Here is a 14,875-nt window from a genome sequence, read left to right as displayed (position 1 = left end):
AATTCCAACTCAATCAACGAAGTAAAAAAAAAAAAAAAAAAAACAAGAACACTTAAATTGGGGCCTGAATTAATGGGCTTCTAGGCCAGATGTTAACTTACAAAACCTGTTTCACTCTGTTTGAAAAGAGATTTTATAAGGTAATCAGATTTTTTAAAAAATTTAAAAATTATAAATTTATATTTGAAATAATTTACCACTTTTTTTCTTTGTAAAATCTTCACTCTCTTTTAAATAAAAAAAATTTCAATAAAATAATTATAAAAGTTTTATTTTAATAAATCTTATTTAATTTGAAAGGAACATATAAAAGTAACAAACAAACTGGCTAATATATAATTAATACATATAATAGGAACCTCCAATCATAAAAAAAAGGATATTATTGAGAATCAAATTTATGTACTAATAATGTTTTTATACAATACAAATGTTGTAGGGAGGTAGCTTTCTCTCTCTTAGTTAATTTGTCTCAAAGGTCAGTTTCAGTTATCGTTCTTTCTCGGGTTAGTCGAATTGTTTTCCTTCGGCTTCCCTTGCCTTCAGGCAGGAAAGATCTCATCCTTATTTTGCTTCTCTCGCCTGGCATGTGGGATGGCCCTCCCACAGTTGGGTTTGAGTGTATATGAGTTTTTTGGGTTGTGCCTAGTTTGGATATATTTGCAGGTCTATTGGTCATGGAGCGGACATCTTTTGAAGATCTGGTGATGGGTTTGTTCCTGCATGTGCTTATTTGTTCATCAGTAGGGTGTGGTATTCTGGAGGCAGCTTAGTTGTTTGGGTTGATGGGCAACTCTTGGGTCAGCATTCTTCTTAAGGCTGTCACCCTACCATAGGATATAAAAGAGTGAGATGCCATGAGCTCCGCCCTTCATCTCCTCCTATGACTGGCGTTGAAGATGGCAAGGCGATGTTTGTAAGGCTTTGTGATCCAACGGTTGGCTGGGGTAGCGGTAGAAGGAGCTTTGTAATCTTGAAGTTTGTTGTTAGAGTGGTTATTTCTTCCCTTTCACTGTCACCAGCTTAGCTTTGGATCAAGTAGGCAGGCAGCGTTGCAAGAAGGTTAGGCAGATTGTGTCTTCCAACTGTTAGGGTTGATTTTAATTTGCTGGGTTTGAGTTCTATGTAATGATTTGAATTTGGGTCTCAAAGGCCTTTATATGAAGTTTAATTTGCCATTTCAATCTTAATAATACAAAATATTACAATTAAAAAAAAAAAAAACAAACACTTGTACACTTGTACACTTGTAATGATTTGTATGGTTCATCCCAAAACATCACCTTCCTAATCCTGTTACCATATAAACATCATATCACACAGGACCGAACAAAGTGACCCACCAATACAATTGCCATCCGGAATTCCCAGTATCCAATGAAGCTGCTCCATGTCAGCATCCTATACTGTTTCATCTTCACAAGACCATGAAATCTATTTTCTGGATATATGTCAACTTTATTATCGTTTATATAGCACAAAGTTATGGAGATTTTGTACACACATGATTGTTTTTTTAGGTTTTAAGTCAAAATAATTCAACAATGATAATAAATATAATTTTATTTATATAAATTTTTTTTTTCTACTCAATAGAACATATGGGATAAGATCATGTGCGGGTGGCCTTTTCCATTAATTTAATTAATTAATTATGTTTTCAGCATTTTCCTCTCACGACTGATTGGGGTTTATTTTCAACATTACACGGAGCAATGATTAGGTGAAAACACGTGAAGCAGTTAAGCAAAGAAGGCGAGCGAATTGGATTTTATAATTCAAAGTCTTGCTTAGATTGCAAAGTAGTTGGCTTTTATTATTTAATGAGTTTGCATGAAAAATTTCTCTACTTCTCTCTGGTCATAGCATACAGTAAAATTTTCAAGTTCAATTAGTTCCCTTGTCAATGGCACTCTCACAGCGTTGAATTAATAAACAGTTTGATAGACTTTTTGGCCCCCCCTCTTTAAAGGATTTATTAAATTATTTACCAAATTATATAATTATCATTTTTTTTGTTATTTATATATTCAATTAAATAAGCGTTTACATATGGAGGAAGGCAGACAGCAACAATTTTAGACGGCTAAATGATTCATTTGTGATGATTGCATGAATTAAAGCAAAGACAATTTAATAAATCCTGGTCTTTGAAAATGACTTATTTGGACATATTGTGTGCACAATCCAGAATGGCACCCATGAAATAAACTTATAAATATAACCAATTATTGTGTTAAAACCAACAAATATATAGGTGCCACTATATAAACGTGGCCAAAGTCTAATTAATTTAAAATTAGAATTACATTAAAATTAAATTCATCATAACTTCTTTTAAATCAATTTAAAATTTTTATTCTAAGTTTCGAGCTAATATATATATATATATATATTTTTTTTTTTCAAATAAATAATAAATAAATGTAGACTCTTTTCGATAATAACTTTTAAGGTAACGTTTAGTATTATGATCATAGTCAAAATACTACTTCTCTTATTTATATTATTCAGTGACATAATATTTACATTAGCTTTTAAAAATTAAGGGAGTAGTTCATAAAAAGTTATCTCTCATAATTTTTAGAGGTTGAGATAACATTTTGATTAAGTTTAATAAGATTTTATCACTATTTTTATATTTAGCAGTTAATCTAATAATTATTTTTACTAAACATTTATACTTTAACAACTATATAAACAGCTAATCACTAACAGCTAATATCTAACAACTAACGACTAGTAAAATAGCTGACAGCTACAAAAACAGCTAACAACTATTAGAACAACTATTAGAACAACTAATATTATCAAACATGACCTTAATAAATATTAAATTTAATAAAATTATAATTAAAATTAAGGCTATGTTTATTTTGGAGAAAATATTTTCCTATATAATATTTTTTATTATTTTATTAATTTAGAATAAAAAAAACATGATACAGATTATTTGATTATTTTTTCGATCATAAGAACAATCCCTTTATAGCCAATCATTTATAATATTAAATAAATTATTTTCGTTTTCGATAAATTTACTAAGAGTTATATTCATAAGAATAAACGGTAAATTAGTAAAAAATATATATCCTCACTGGACAAACATAAGGCCTAGTTAATACACGAAATTACATACCATAATTATTTTGTCTATCAATAATTGTATATATTACACAGTGAATGTGAAAAAAATAAATCATTATCTCAGCAATAATGAATTACTCCAAATTCTTTTTATTTTTCGTGTAAAAATCATTTTTTTCATGAGTACGCTCGTCAACTTCACCAAATAAAAATACACTCCTATGAGCTTTTATGATGTTATTGATCAATTTCATAATGAGCATTGTTTTATCTCTTCAAATTTGAGAAAATTATTTCCTATTTTATGATTGGAAGTTATATCTTTCAATATATAATTGAATATTTAATTTTTATTTGGTTGTTGGCCCACTTAGACTTTTGAATCACTCCAACAAGTGACTAATTAGTATATATTTTTTTTTTAATTTTCATTTCACTTAATTATTGACAATAAATTTAATTAATTTTTATATTATATAAAGTAACAAAAAATAATTTATTTAAAAATAATTTTACATGTAAAGACTATATATCATTCTTTTTTTTCATTTTATTATTGTAATAAAATAATATCATATGTCAAAATTTATATATTATATTAAATTACATTTATAATTTATAGTTTATAAGATGAAACAAAAAAAATCAATTGTAATGGATGATGGCTGCCTGCCATCATCATTTTGAGTACCTGCAGATGATGAAGATAATGACATACCAACCAATTCCATACAATATATACAAACCTGATTTCTTTTTGTCATTTTTCTTATTATACATTAATTTTTTGGAGAAAAGAAAAACAAAGATATCTATTTTATAATAAATGTATGATGAGATTTAATTATCATAAATTAATTAAGTACCCATTATTATTGTATTATAAAATCAATATCAATCAATGAAATATTAATTTCATAATTTATTATTATTATTATTATTATTATTGCTATACATTATTAACATTTAATTTTAAGTTAGGAGCCACTTATAGAGTTGTATATATTAAGGATTGAGAAAAATAATGAAAGAAATGGGTAGTTGGCATGAAAACGACGTCGTAATCATCTTCAAATTGAATGGATGAATGTATATATATTATTCATTAATTAATTTTAATTATTTATTTTTGAAGTAAAATCAATACATATTTATTTTGGCATGAAGTATAATAGAGAGATGTTTCTTTAATCTGGTGGTGAAGTCAAAACCCTAAACAAGAGAAGTGGAGATAATCTTAAATAAAACAGAAAGCCCGATTCTCACTATAATCTTCTATTAACTAAATTTATTTTCCTCTAATTATTATTATTATTGACTGGTAAACTCCACTTATCTCTCCACTAGAATAGGTCACCACCTTCATCTTCATTCTTATATTCCATCCTTGCCCTCATCACCATTGCCACACTCCATCTTTCTAATATTTACTATGTTTCATTTGAAAAAAATATATATATATTTGATAATTCAATAATTGGATATTTATAAGAAATCATAAATTATTATTTTAAAATTCTTATTAATTTAATAATTAAATATTAGATATTGACATTTTAACAATAATGATGATGAGGCTTGTGGCAACCTAACGTTGAAAACAAAATTTCTTAATTTTTATTATGAATAATATTTAATTTGCATGAATTAAAAAGTACAAGATTTTTGCATATACCAGAGGGCATACGTCCTTCTTATGCATGCCCTCATTGAGAATGGTGGACTGCGCAGGGAGTATCTAAGTACTGCTTCGGCATTACATTTAGAAAATTAAAATTATTTTTTTAAATAAAAATATTATTTTAATATTTTATTATTAAAATTTATTAAATTTAATTTTTAATTACTTTTTAATATTTTTAATTAATATATTTAAAAAATAATTTTAATAACAACATCAAACAAGTCCTGAGTGATGCAACACTGCATATTTAAGGAAGATTTTAGCTCCTTTAAAAAGACAAAATAAAATCCACTTTTGTGCCACTCAGGAGATGCATTTTGCCGACATTTGTACGGGAAACTCTAATTTTACACATTGGTATCTCCGAATAAATAAACTAATTCTTGCTCTGTATATGAGGTCATTTATGTAATTTAAGTGGGCCGAAACTGTTTTAATCAAGCTCGAAAATGAAGGGAAACATACAGCCCTTTTACTCTGTGGCTTATAAAATCTAGAGTAGAAATTGATGATTTTATGAAATTTAACGCAAAGGGGGGGGGAAAAAGAAAAGTTTAGTGCTATAGTGACTGGCAACTATTTTTAATGATTGATCTTTAAAAATATTTTTCTTGTAATCACAAATAAGTGACTTCCTTTATATACCATAATTAACTGTGCTTTGCATATCAAACTGAACAGTTTTGTGGCTGTGAAGTGTTTTGAAGTATAAAGCATATCATTTCTGTCAATTTGCTTCTTGAGATCAAGGGATTGAGAGAGAGAGAGAGAGAGAGAGAGAGAGAGAGAGCAATAATAGAGATAGTCAGAGGAGGAGGAGAAGAGGGTATAGAGACGGGATGTTTAAGGATCTTTCTTGGTTCTTCTGAGACAGATTTGCTTCAAACTGAGATTGAAAGGTTTTGTTGGTATGTTGGATTTCCATTGTTTATGTTGCCCTTTGTCTCTTTTGCTTGCACAAAAATTTATCACGAGTTTTTGCATAAAACATGGTTTTGGTTTCGCTGTGGAGTTCTTGTTGAAATTTTCTATGTAAAGCTGTTTTCTACCTGTGGATTTCCACCCATGAATTAATTCTTTTTTTTTTTCCCAGCGTTCTTCCTTTTTGGTGTCAGTTCTTGGAGTTTGTCTTGATATTTTCTCTGCAAAGTTATTTTCTTCATGTGGATTTCTCCCATGATAAATTATTTTCTGCTAATGGATTATTTCAAGCATGAGAAAAAAATTATGGTTGTGGAGTTTGAAAACAGATGTTACAACAGGAAAAAAAAAATTTTCATCTTCTGGGTTTTTACTCTTTCCTCTTCGTGTTCTGCTTGTGTTTCTCTGTCACTATGTTGTCTCTTATGTTCTTATTACTTCTCTATGCAGTATACAAAGGTTTTTTTTTCCTATGCTTTTCCCTTTCCTTTAAAGCATGCATTTTTTATTATTGTTATTTAATATTATAGTTCCAAATTTAGGTCAAAAAGGCTAATTTCTGGTTCTGAATGTTCTGGTTGCAGTGACTTCCTTTCGTTAAATGGATTTCCTTTTATGGTTCATGAGACAAAAATTTTCTCCCTTTTGTTTGAGTTATTTTGTGGGTTTTACTAGATCTGCAACTTGTTATGGCGGCTTGGATTCTGTACTTTTTGGACTTTATCTTTCTCCCTCTTCTTCTTCTTCTTCTTGTGCTTAAATATTGAGGAATGAAAATTCTTTTGGCACTTGGTTTATCTTCTAGTGTTAGATACAATGATTGTGAAGAAGACTTTTTTTTTTTATTTTTTTAATTGGTCTAGAAGTGTTTTTTTTTTTAATTTTTTTTTTTATTTTTCTTCCTGCCATTTGCAGTGATGCAAGATGGACTTTTCAGAGCATACGAGGATTGTGTTCAATAGAATTAAGAAACTGGAACCAGAGAATGTTACTAAGATTATCGGTTATCTTCTTTTACAAGATGGTGGTGACCAAGAAATGATTAATCTGGCTATGAGTCCTGATGTGGCTATTCAAGAAGTGATTTATAAGGCTAAAACTGAACTTAATCAATTAGCCCTCAAATCAGCAACATCTCCAGTCTCGCCATCCATGAATTCACCACCTGTTTCAGATCTTCCTTCACAGTTCACTCCTTTCTCCCCTGTTTCATCTCGGTCTTTTTTGTCCCCAGCAACATCCTTCCGAGCCCCTTCTTCCTATTGGGAATCTCAGGTTGCGGCTAAGCATAATTTAGATTTTGCGTCTATGGGTTACCTGGATTCTGTGTCTGAGCTCCAAAACCAAAACCATTTCTTGAGTTTGGAGGATCAAATAGAGCCTGTCAACTTGGGAAATATGGTATTTCCAAGTGATTATTTCTCCTCGGATGCTGCACTGGGTAGTTTAAGTGCAAGGGCGGGTCGGCGGTATTCAAGCTTAAATGAAATCCCAGTTAAGACTTGTCACTATTTCAACAAGGGTTTTTGTAAGCATGGAAGTAATTGTAGGTACTATCATGGACAAGTCTCGGAGAGCTTTCCTCGAACATTTGATGCTAACAATGAAGATCAGCTTTTCTCACCAGGGTCACTTGAGAAGTTGGAGTTGGAAATCATTGAGATCTTGAAATCAAGAAAAGGAAATCCTGTTTCAATTGCTTCTTTGCCAATGATATATTATGAGAAATATGGAAAAGTTCTTCAAGCAGAAGGGTACCTAACAGAGAGCCAGAGACATGGGAAAGCTGGTTATAGCTTGACTAAGCTTCTTATTAGGCTGAAAAACAGTATTCAGCTGATCGACAGGTGCAAATTATGAGCTTCTTTAGAGTTCCCACTCAATGATCTTTTTATATGCAAGTATTTATCTTGTACGTTTTCTTGACTTGAGTTGCAGACCTCATGGTCAGCATGCAGTAATTTTGGTGGAAGATGCTCCAAAATACATGGATAATCGGGGGGACAGAAATGACCCTGGTCCAATTGTTAGTGGATCACGGCAGATATATCTAACCTTCCCCGCTGAGAGCACTTTTACAGAAGATGATGTCTCCAACTACTTCAAGTAATTGTCTAGTCAAGGTACTCTTGGCATCTATCTTTTCATTGTGCATTTGTTTCTTATTGTGTTTTGGTTTTATTTGCAGCACCTTTGGATCAGTTGAGGATGTAAGGATCCCCTGCCAACAGAAAAGGATGTTTGGTTTCGTAACATTTGAAAGTGCAGATACTGTGAAGATGATTTTGGCAAAAGGAAATCCTCATTTTGTTTGTGGTGCTCGAGTTCTTGTGAAACCTTATAGGGAAAAATCAAAGCTTACTGATAGGTAAAATTATCTGCAAAATTTGAAATGCTAAAACCAAATCTCTTTGTGACATTGCAATTCTCAGGAATTATTATATTCCATTTAATGGTTTTTAAAGCATAGCCTTTCATGTCAATATAACTCAGTGTCCAAAGCATCATATCAGATAACTACATTGTATTTTAATGGTGGAACCTTGTGCGTTTGAGTTTTAGTGGTAGAACTTTAGAACTAACTACAGCAATTACTTGGTGCTTTTTTTTTGGGGGGGGAATATGAAGTTGGATTTGAAATTCTTAAAAAGAACTTGCAATTTTGTTTCTTTCTCACAGCTGAAATTTTGGTGCAGGAAGTATCAGGAGAGAATTGAGCCTCCATTCTATTTCTCTTCTCAATACGTAGATACAGATTCTGAGTTTTATCCAAGTGAGTTAGGTCTTTCAATAATTTCCATGAATGAAAAGATAAAATTATGAAATATTAATGCAGAAAACATTTTGATAATTATGAAGAAACCAAAAAATACAAATTTTATGTTGGTAAATCCTTTGAATTCTTTAATATACTGCAAATGCACACACAATAGTCCACAGTGGCCCTTTTTATTGTTATTAATTTTTTTGCATCATCTAATTGTATATTTTGCTTTTAGTGCGAAGAGGATATGAGACCTCAAGGTTGCTGAGAAAGCAGCTTATGGAAGAGCAACAGGAGCAGGCTCTTGAAATTCAGAGGAGGCGATTTGCAGAACTGCGAACAGCTCAGAAGCCAATGTCTAATCAGTCTTATTTTGGCTACTCGATGGAGGGGCTTAAAGTCTCAGAAGGTCAGTGAGTTCCGCTTTCATTTTCCTTTGCACTGTCTGTGTACTGTTGTGTTCTTATTCCTGTTTTCTCATCCATTGCTCTTGCAGATAATTTCAATTTGCCATCCACTGAACGTCTTAGTCATCTAATTGACGTTCTGAACATTGGCTCAGTAAGTGATGACACATTCAGGCATACAGAGACCAATTACATGGACCCGGACAGGTAAAATTCATCTTCTGTTAAATGTTGAGCTCTTGAGTTCATGATTATGCAGAACTTCCATTCTAGCCTTTTAGAGCTTTTGGTCTTTAGATGCTGTCCCTTTTCAACTCATTATAATTTATCTTTACCTCTGCTGTGTAGCCAAGGACTGAACTTACCAGAGAGCCCATTTGCGTCTCCAATAGCTAGCAGCATTTCTACAGTCATATAGGTTCAGCACACAGAAGAATTATAGAGTTCAGAGTAACAAAGGCAACAGCAACATCTTTGGTTTGATACACAGCAGCACCTCTTTTTTTTTTGCGTTTTTCCTTCCATTTTCCCTTTAACTTGTTCACCAAGGTTTACAGCAAGTTCAGAACAGCTAATGAAGAAACAAGAAGCATCTCCCTCCTACACGGGGCAAAGGAAGTAGCAAAGCAGAATATGATACACAGAAATACATGTAAGAAGGCTACAGTTTTTCTAATGTTAGAGAAACAAACAAGGCAAGAAGGTTTGAATATTAAGTAGCGAAGATGTAATTAGTTTTTAGCGGAACAAAAGGAATTAGAACATATGCAGTGTTTGGAGAAGTTAATGTTTAAAACCTCTGCAACACTCACTGATAGATGAAAATGACTTCAACAGAAGGATTAGAAGTTGCCCTATACCAGTTTAGCAAAAGTTGTTTATAGTTTTGCCATTTTCTGTTTACACAGTGGGCATGCTTTTGCCTTTCTTTTGGCTTAGGCACAAAGAATGATTATCCTCAATTCTCAATAGTTGCTTGCCTGTTGGAGTTGATTTTTTATTTAACCTCTCTCTCTCTATTGATTTTTTGCCCCTCATTTTCTTAAAGCTTTAATTACCTTTATAGCCATGATGACACATGATGGATTTTATCAAGATAGATTAGTAGTTTCAAAATTGGTTATTCTATACTGTCCTCAGAGTATAATCAGTCACCATGGTTTTGATGAAAAAAATAAGGTCTGTTCATGGTAAAAGAGCACAGAGCACAAGGTAGGATATGGAGGGTGCGAATCTTGACAACTTGTCCTTCAAGAAAAGAAAAGAAAGAACACTCACGGGGTATCATAGAAAAACCTTTTCAAATTGGTTTAATACATGGAAAATGGAAGGTTGACTACAGCCAAAGTTGTGGTGGATGTATCACCAAGTAGGATTTATTACTTGTTCAGGACATCCATATCATTCATGGTAACCAGTTAACCACTCACAGCCTTACCTTAAAGTCGAGTGTCATTTATTACTTTGTCATGTTCGGAGACTGGAGAAAAGAGATATGCAATAGTCACATCTTTCATGTGACGATGCTAAGATGAGAGCAAACAGTGGCATTGAAACTTTCGTCTTTCAAAATTAATGGTATATAGTTCAGAATACAAAGCACACCCTTTGTTCTCTTGTTCAAAATTGTTTCATTGGGGGCAAGAAACTGAAAATTTGGCCAATTCTTTATGACCAAGTTAACTCCTTCCTCCACGAAACAAATTTAGGGAGCATCATATTCTATGCTAAGTGATGCATTGTTCAACTCACAACTCAACTTAGGCAAGGCACTAAAAAGAACAAATGCACTTAATTATCTATGATTGGGGGGGATCAGTGATATATTTAAGCTAATCATCCTTGCAAATCTTAGAAAGCCTTTCATCTCTGCAAATTATTCTAAAGATACAATATAAATGTCAGGGCACAAGTAAAGCCAAAACTACAGCATATAACCGGCAACACAATAAATGATACCATCGGGGGACCACATTGACAAAGGCATAGTTAGACAACTTGCTTATTCTTTACAAGTGGCATCCCATAAGATAAGGGTTTGCAGTATAATATGTGGAGGACTACGAAAATATCTATGTTTAAAGTAGTCTCAAAACCCACAATTCAGAAAACGAAGAGACAAGCAATTCTACAACGCAAGAGCAAGACAACCTGCATTTTTCAATCATGTCCCATTCATCATCTCTATCTGGTGAACTAAATATAATTTCTGAAATTGACATCACCTATGGGTGGGTCCATCTATAATATAAGCCTTAGCTGTGCCATACTTGATTGAATCACTGTTAGCAGCATTTTTATGCCCGCAATTTTCGGGAAATATTGTCCTCTCAGCGAGAGGGCCGAGCATGACCTGCCAACCAATTGCATAATCTGTAGGAGAAAAAAAAAAATTCCCTACCAATGTATTGACAACCTCAAGTCTTTAAAAGAAAAGAAAAAAAAAAAAATCAATCATCTTTTAGTTGGCGGATAAAGCTTTTGGTTGCCTAGAAGATTGATGCATAGACAACCTCAAGTCTTTAAAAGAAAAAAAATCAACCATCTTTTAGTTGGTGGAACGTCAAGTGATTGAAAGTTGGCAGCCCAGAAGATAGAGGAGAGAAACGAGCTCAGTCTTTCCAACCACTCTCCTGACCCCAAATTGAGGTAGCCTTTTAATCTACTTTTTACCCTTTTCCTCCTCGTTTTGGGATCCAAGGAGAGAGAAAAAAAAAAAAAGGCAAGAAAATCCAATCGCAAACACACAAAAACTTGTAAAAAAGCCGGAGGTGAAAAGGTTATGATTATTACTAACCCATGTCAATTTTAAAGGACAAGAAATCCATGACTAGGTCAAAAATACAGTTTATTGTTAAAAAAAAAAAAAAAAGTAAAAAATACAGTTTGAAAATGACCTCATCATCTTGCCATCTCTCCACGGAGCACATTGGCCAGCGGATAGAAGTAATATATATATATATATATATATAGAGTGATGAGGTGTTTCTAAAATATATTTTTTATAAAAAATTTATCATGTATTACTCTTAATAAATATTTTTATTTATATTAATTATTATTTATTATTATATTTTTTTTAATTATTATTATTATTTATAATATTACCTTAATATTTATGATTCTTTAAACTTTAATTTTTTAAAATTAAAATATTTTATAATTAAATACAATATTTAAAAATTATATTATTTTATAAATCTTAATAATTATTTAATTTTTTATTTATCTTTTAATTATCACTATTATTTATAATACTACCTTAACATTTATGATTTAAATTATTATTTTTTTTAAATATAATTTTTAAAAAATTAAGACCTTTTATAATTAAATATAATATTTAAAAAGTATTTATATTATTTTTTTTATAAATTCATTTATGTAAAAATATTATTTGCCGTTTGTTATTTTTAATAATAATAATAATAATTAAAGGTCATTGATAGCTATTAATTTAAAAAAAATAATCATTAATTTATGATCTCATAATCAACTATCATATAATTTAACCAACCTTAAATTATTTCATATATTTAATAAATATTTTTATTATATATTTATATTTTCTACTATTTTTATTATGAAATCTTTATTAAAAAATTTAAAAGATAAAAAGTGTAATTTATATAAAAAGTTATAAAAATAAAATATAGGAATTTAACTTATTTATAATTAGTATATATTATTTTTTATATTAATAATTTAATATTCTTTTTGTTTCACTTTTTTAAGATTAATTAATACTTATTATTATTATTATTATCATTATAACCAACTTATGACGATTTAATTAAAATGGCCAAGTAAATAGAAACATTTTATTATTATAAAAATTAAATTTGAATGTTTATTATCATTTTTTAATTAAATAATATTTAATTATAAATTAATTTTTATTTAAATAGTTTTTATTTATTTGTATATATATAGTATGTCATATGAGACATTTAATATATATCAGACATTTTATTTTCACCAAATATTTTCATTTCAATTAAATGTTCTTAAATCTTTTTTTGATTTACATAATTTTTTATTATTTCTTTTAAAAATTATTAATTATTATTCTCAAAATTTATTTATTTAAATATATTTAATTATTAATTTTTTTATAAATTTATTATTTAATATTTCTTAAACTTTTGAATATTTTATTTCATTATAATTATATATAGAACGCAATAACTAATATTTTGATTATCTATATTTTATTATTAATAATTTTCAACAGAATTATTTTTAAATTTTAATTAAATATCTCAATTTTTATGCATAAATTATCTGTCAATTATATTTTATTATAGAAATAGAATTTCAAATATATATTACAAATATGATTGCATCAAAAATTTAACTATAAATAAAAATGATTAAAAATAATTTAAGTTCTGTTTTTTGAAAAATATTATTTATTTTTAATATTTATTATATTAATAGAAAATAAAGATATTTTAAAATTTTAATTTTATGAAATGTATGTATTTTACATTATAAATTTATGTAAAATGATAATATTTTTATCAAAGAATTATTTTATTAAGAATATATCATATTAATAAAAAAGAATTTACACTTAGATATAGTATTTTTAAAAAATAATAAAATAGAATGTTATTTTTAATTAATAATAATGTTATATATTTTTATTATTATTGAAATTAAATAATTCAATTCATTATTAGTAATTTAGTTTTTTTATTATATTAATAACCAAAAAATTTTATATTTATATATTTTTAAAATAATATTATTTTTCATTAATTTAATTTATTTTTTACAATTTATAAAAAATAAATATTAATTTACAGAAACTATTAGATACAATATAAAAATTTCACAAATTTTATAAAATATAAAAATTTCATAAAATTTAAATTATTTTATGAATAAAATATTTTTATTATATTTTAAATGAAATAATTATGAAAAATACTATTAATACATATATAAAAAGGATTAAATAGATATTTAAATTAATTATATCATAAATTCATAAATTAATTAAAAGTTTATTATTAGAACAAGTAAAATTTTATTTAAATTAAATTAAATAAAAGAAAATTTTTAATTTAAAATTAATTTATAAATAATAATTTATCTTATTTAAAATATAATTAAAAATTAAATTAAAAAATAAAAATTATAAATTACACGTGAATCTTACGACTACCATTTGTTTAAAAGTAACAGGCCCATTCCTAATAAATTACACACTTAATCGTTAGTGTTATTGTTACATACAATTCTACTTCAAGAGTATGTTTGGGAAGGGAGGAAAGTAAGAGGAGAAAGAAAATGTGAGGGAAAAATAAATTTATTTTTATTTTTTTATTTGAATTGAGTAGAAAATAAAGGGAGAAGAAAAATAAAATTATTTTATCTTTTTCTCCTTTCTCTTCAAGATGGAGAAAAGTAAGAGAAAAATATTTAAAAATATAAAAATATTCCTATACTTAATATTTTTTTTTTTAATTTAATGGTAAAGTTATAATTTTATTATTCATAAAACAACTTTTCCTCTAATATTTTCCTCTCTCAATCCAAATAAGGGGAAGGAAAATAAATTTATTTTCCTTCCTTACTTTTCCATATTTATTTTCCATATTTATTTTCCTTCCCTCTTTTATTTTCCTTCCCCCTTCCCAAACATAGTGCAAAGGATAATATAATTTTCGGCAAGACAATTTCGGTCTTTGGGTTGGGGAAACCAACTCAAATTCAATATGATTTGTGAAATCCAAGAGAAGCCCCTATTGAAAAACTATAGGGCACAAAAAAGAGCGGAAGCTGTACTCTACAAGTGGTGGGACCTGCCGTAAAGAGCTAATTATTGTGCATTCAGGCATGCAACTACACATACCTCTCGCTGTTATATAAAACTTGTTGCTTTAACAGCAACAAGTAGCCATGCCTCAAAATTCATATTTATACTCTCGGTTACAGATGATAGTCTCAAATATTGTGGAAATTGGGGGAAACTTAAAAAGAATTGTGGTGGTACTTGTGAAC

General features: G+C 28.8%; 1 protein-coding gene across 1 annotated transcript; it reads left to right on the top strand.

The window, feature by feature from the left end:
• The first annotated feature begins 5,312 nt into the window (after positions 1–5,312).
• Positions 5,313–9,868, top strand: LOC110633645 (zinc finger CCCH domain-containing protein 18). The gene is made up of 8 exons (XM_021782338.2): positions 5,313–5,679; positions 6,608–7,539; positions 7,631–7,798; positions 7,881–8,060; positions 8,389–8,465; positions 8,692–8,865; positions 8,953–9,070; positions 9,212–9,868. The coding sequence occupies exons 2-8, from the start codon at positions 6,617–6,619 to the stop codon at positions 9,279–9,281; spliced, it is 1,710 nt and encodes a 569-aa protein (XP_021638030.2). The 5' UTR covers positions 5,313–5,679; positions 6,608–6,616; the 3' UTR covers positions 9,282–9,868.
• Positions 9,869–14,875: the final 5,007 nt, after the last annotated feature.

Source organism: Hevea brasiliensis, chromosome 15 (assembly GCF_030052815.1).
Source record: "Hevea brasiliensis isolate MT/VB/25A 57/8 chromosome 15, ASM3005281v1, whole genome shotgun sequence".
In the NCBI taxonomy this organism is placed as follows: Eukaryota; Viridiplantae; Streptophyta; class Magnoliopsida; order Malpighiales; family Euphorbiaceae; genus Hevea; species Hevea brasiliensis.
The sequence above is the reverse complement of the archived record's forward strand: the minus strand, read 5'-3'. Positions and strand labels throughout refer to the sequence as shown.

What these genes read in the sequence shown, in the direction of transcription:
- LOC110633645 (XM_021782338.2), top strand. Translation starts at nt 6,617, where the DNA reads ATGGACTTTTCAGAGCATACGAGGATTGTGTTCAATAGAATTAAGAAA. An exon ending in AGATTCTGAGTTTTATCCAA is followed by an intron (nt 8,466 to 8,691) that starts GTGAGTTAGGTC and finishes TTTTGCTTTTAG; the next exon opens with TGCGAAGAGGATATGAGACC. An exon ending in GGGGCTTAAAGTCTCAGAAG is followed by an intron (nt 8,866 to 8,952) that starts GTCAGTGAGTTC and finishes TTGCTCTTGCAG; the next exon opens with ATAATTTCAATTTGCCATCC.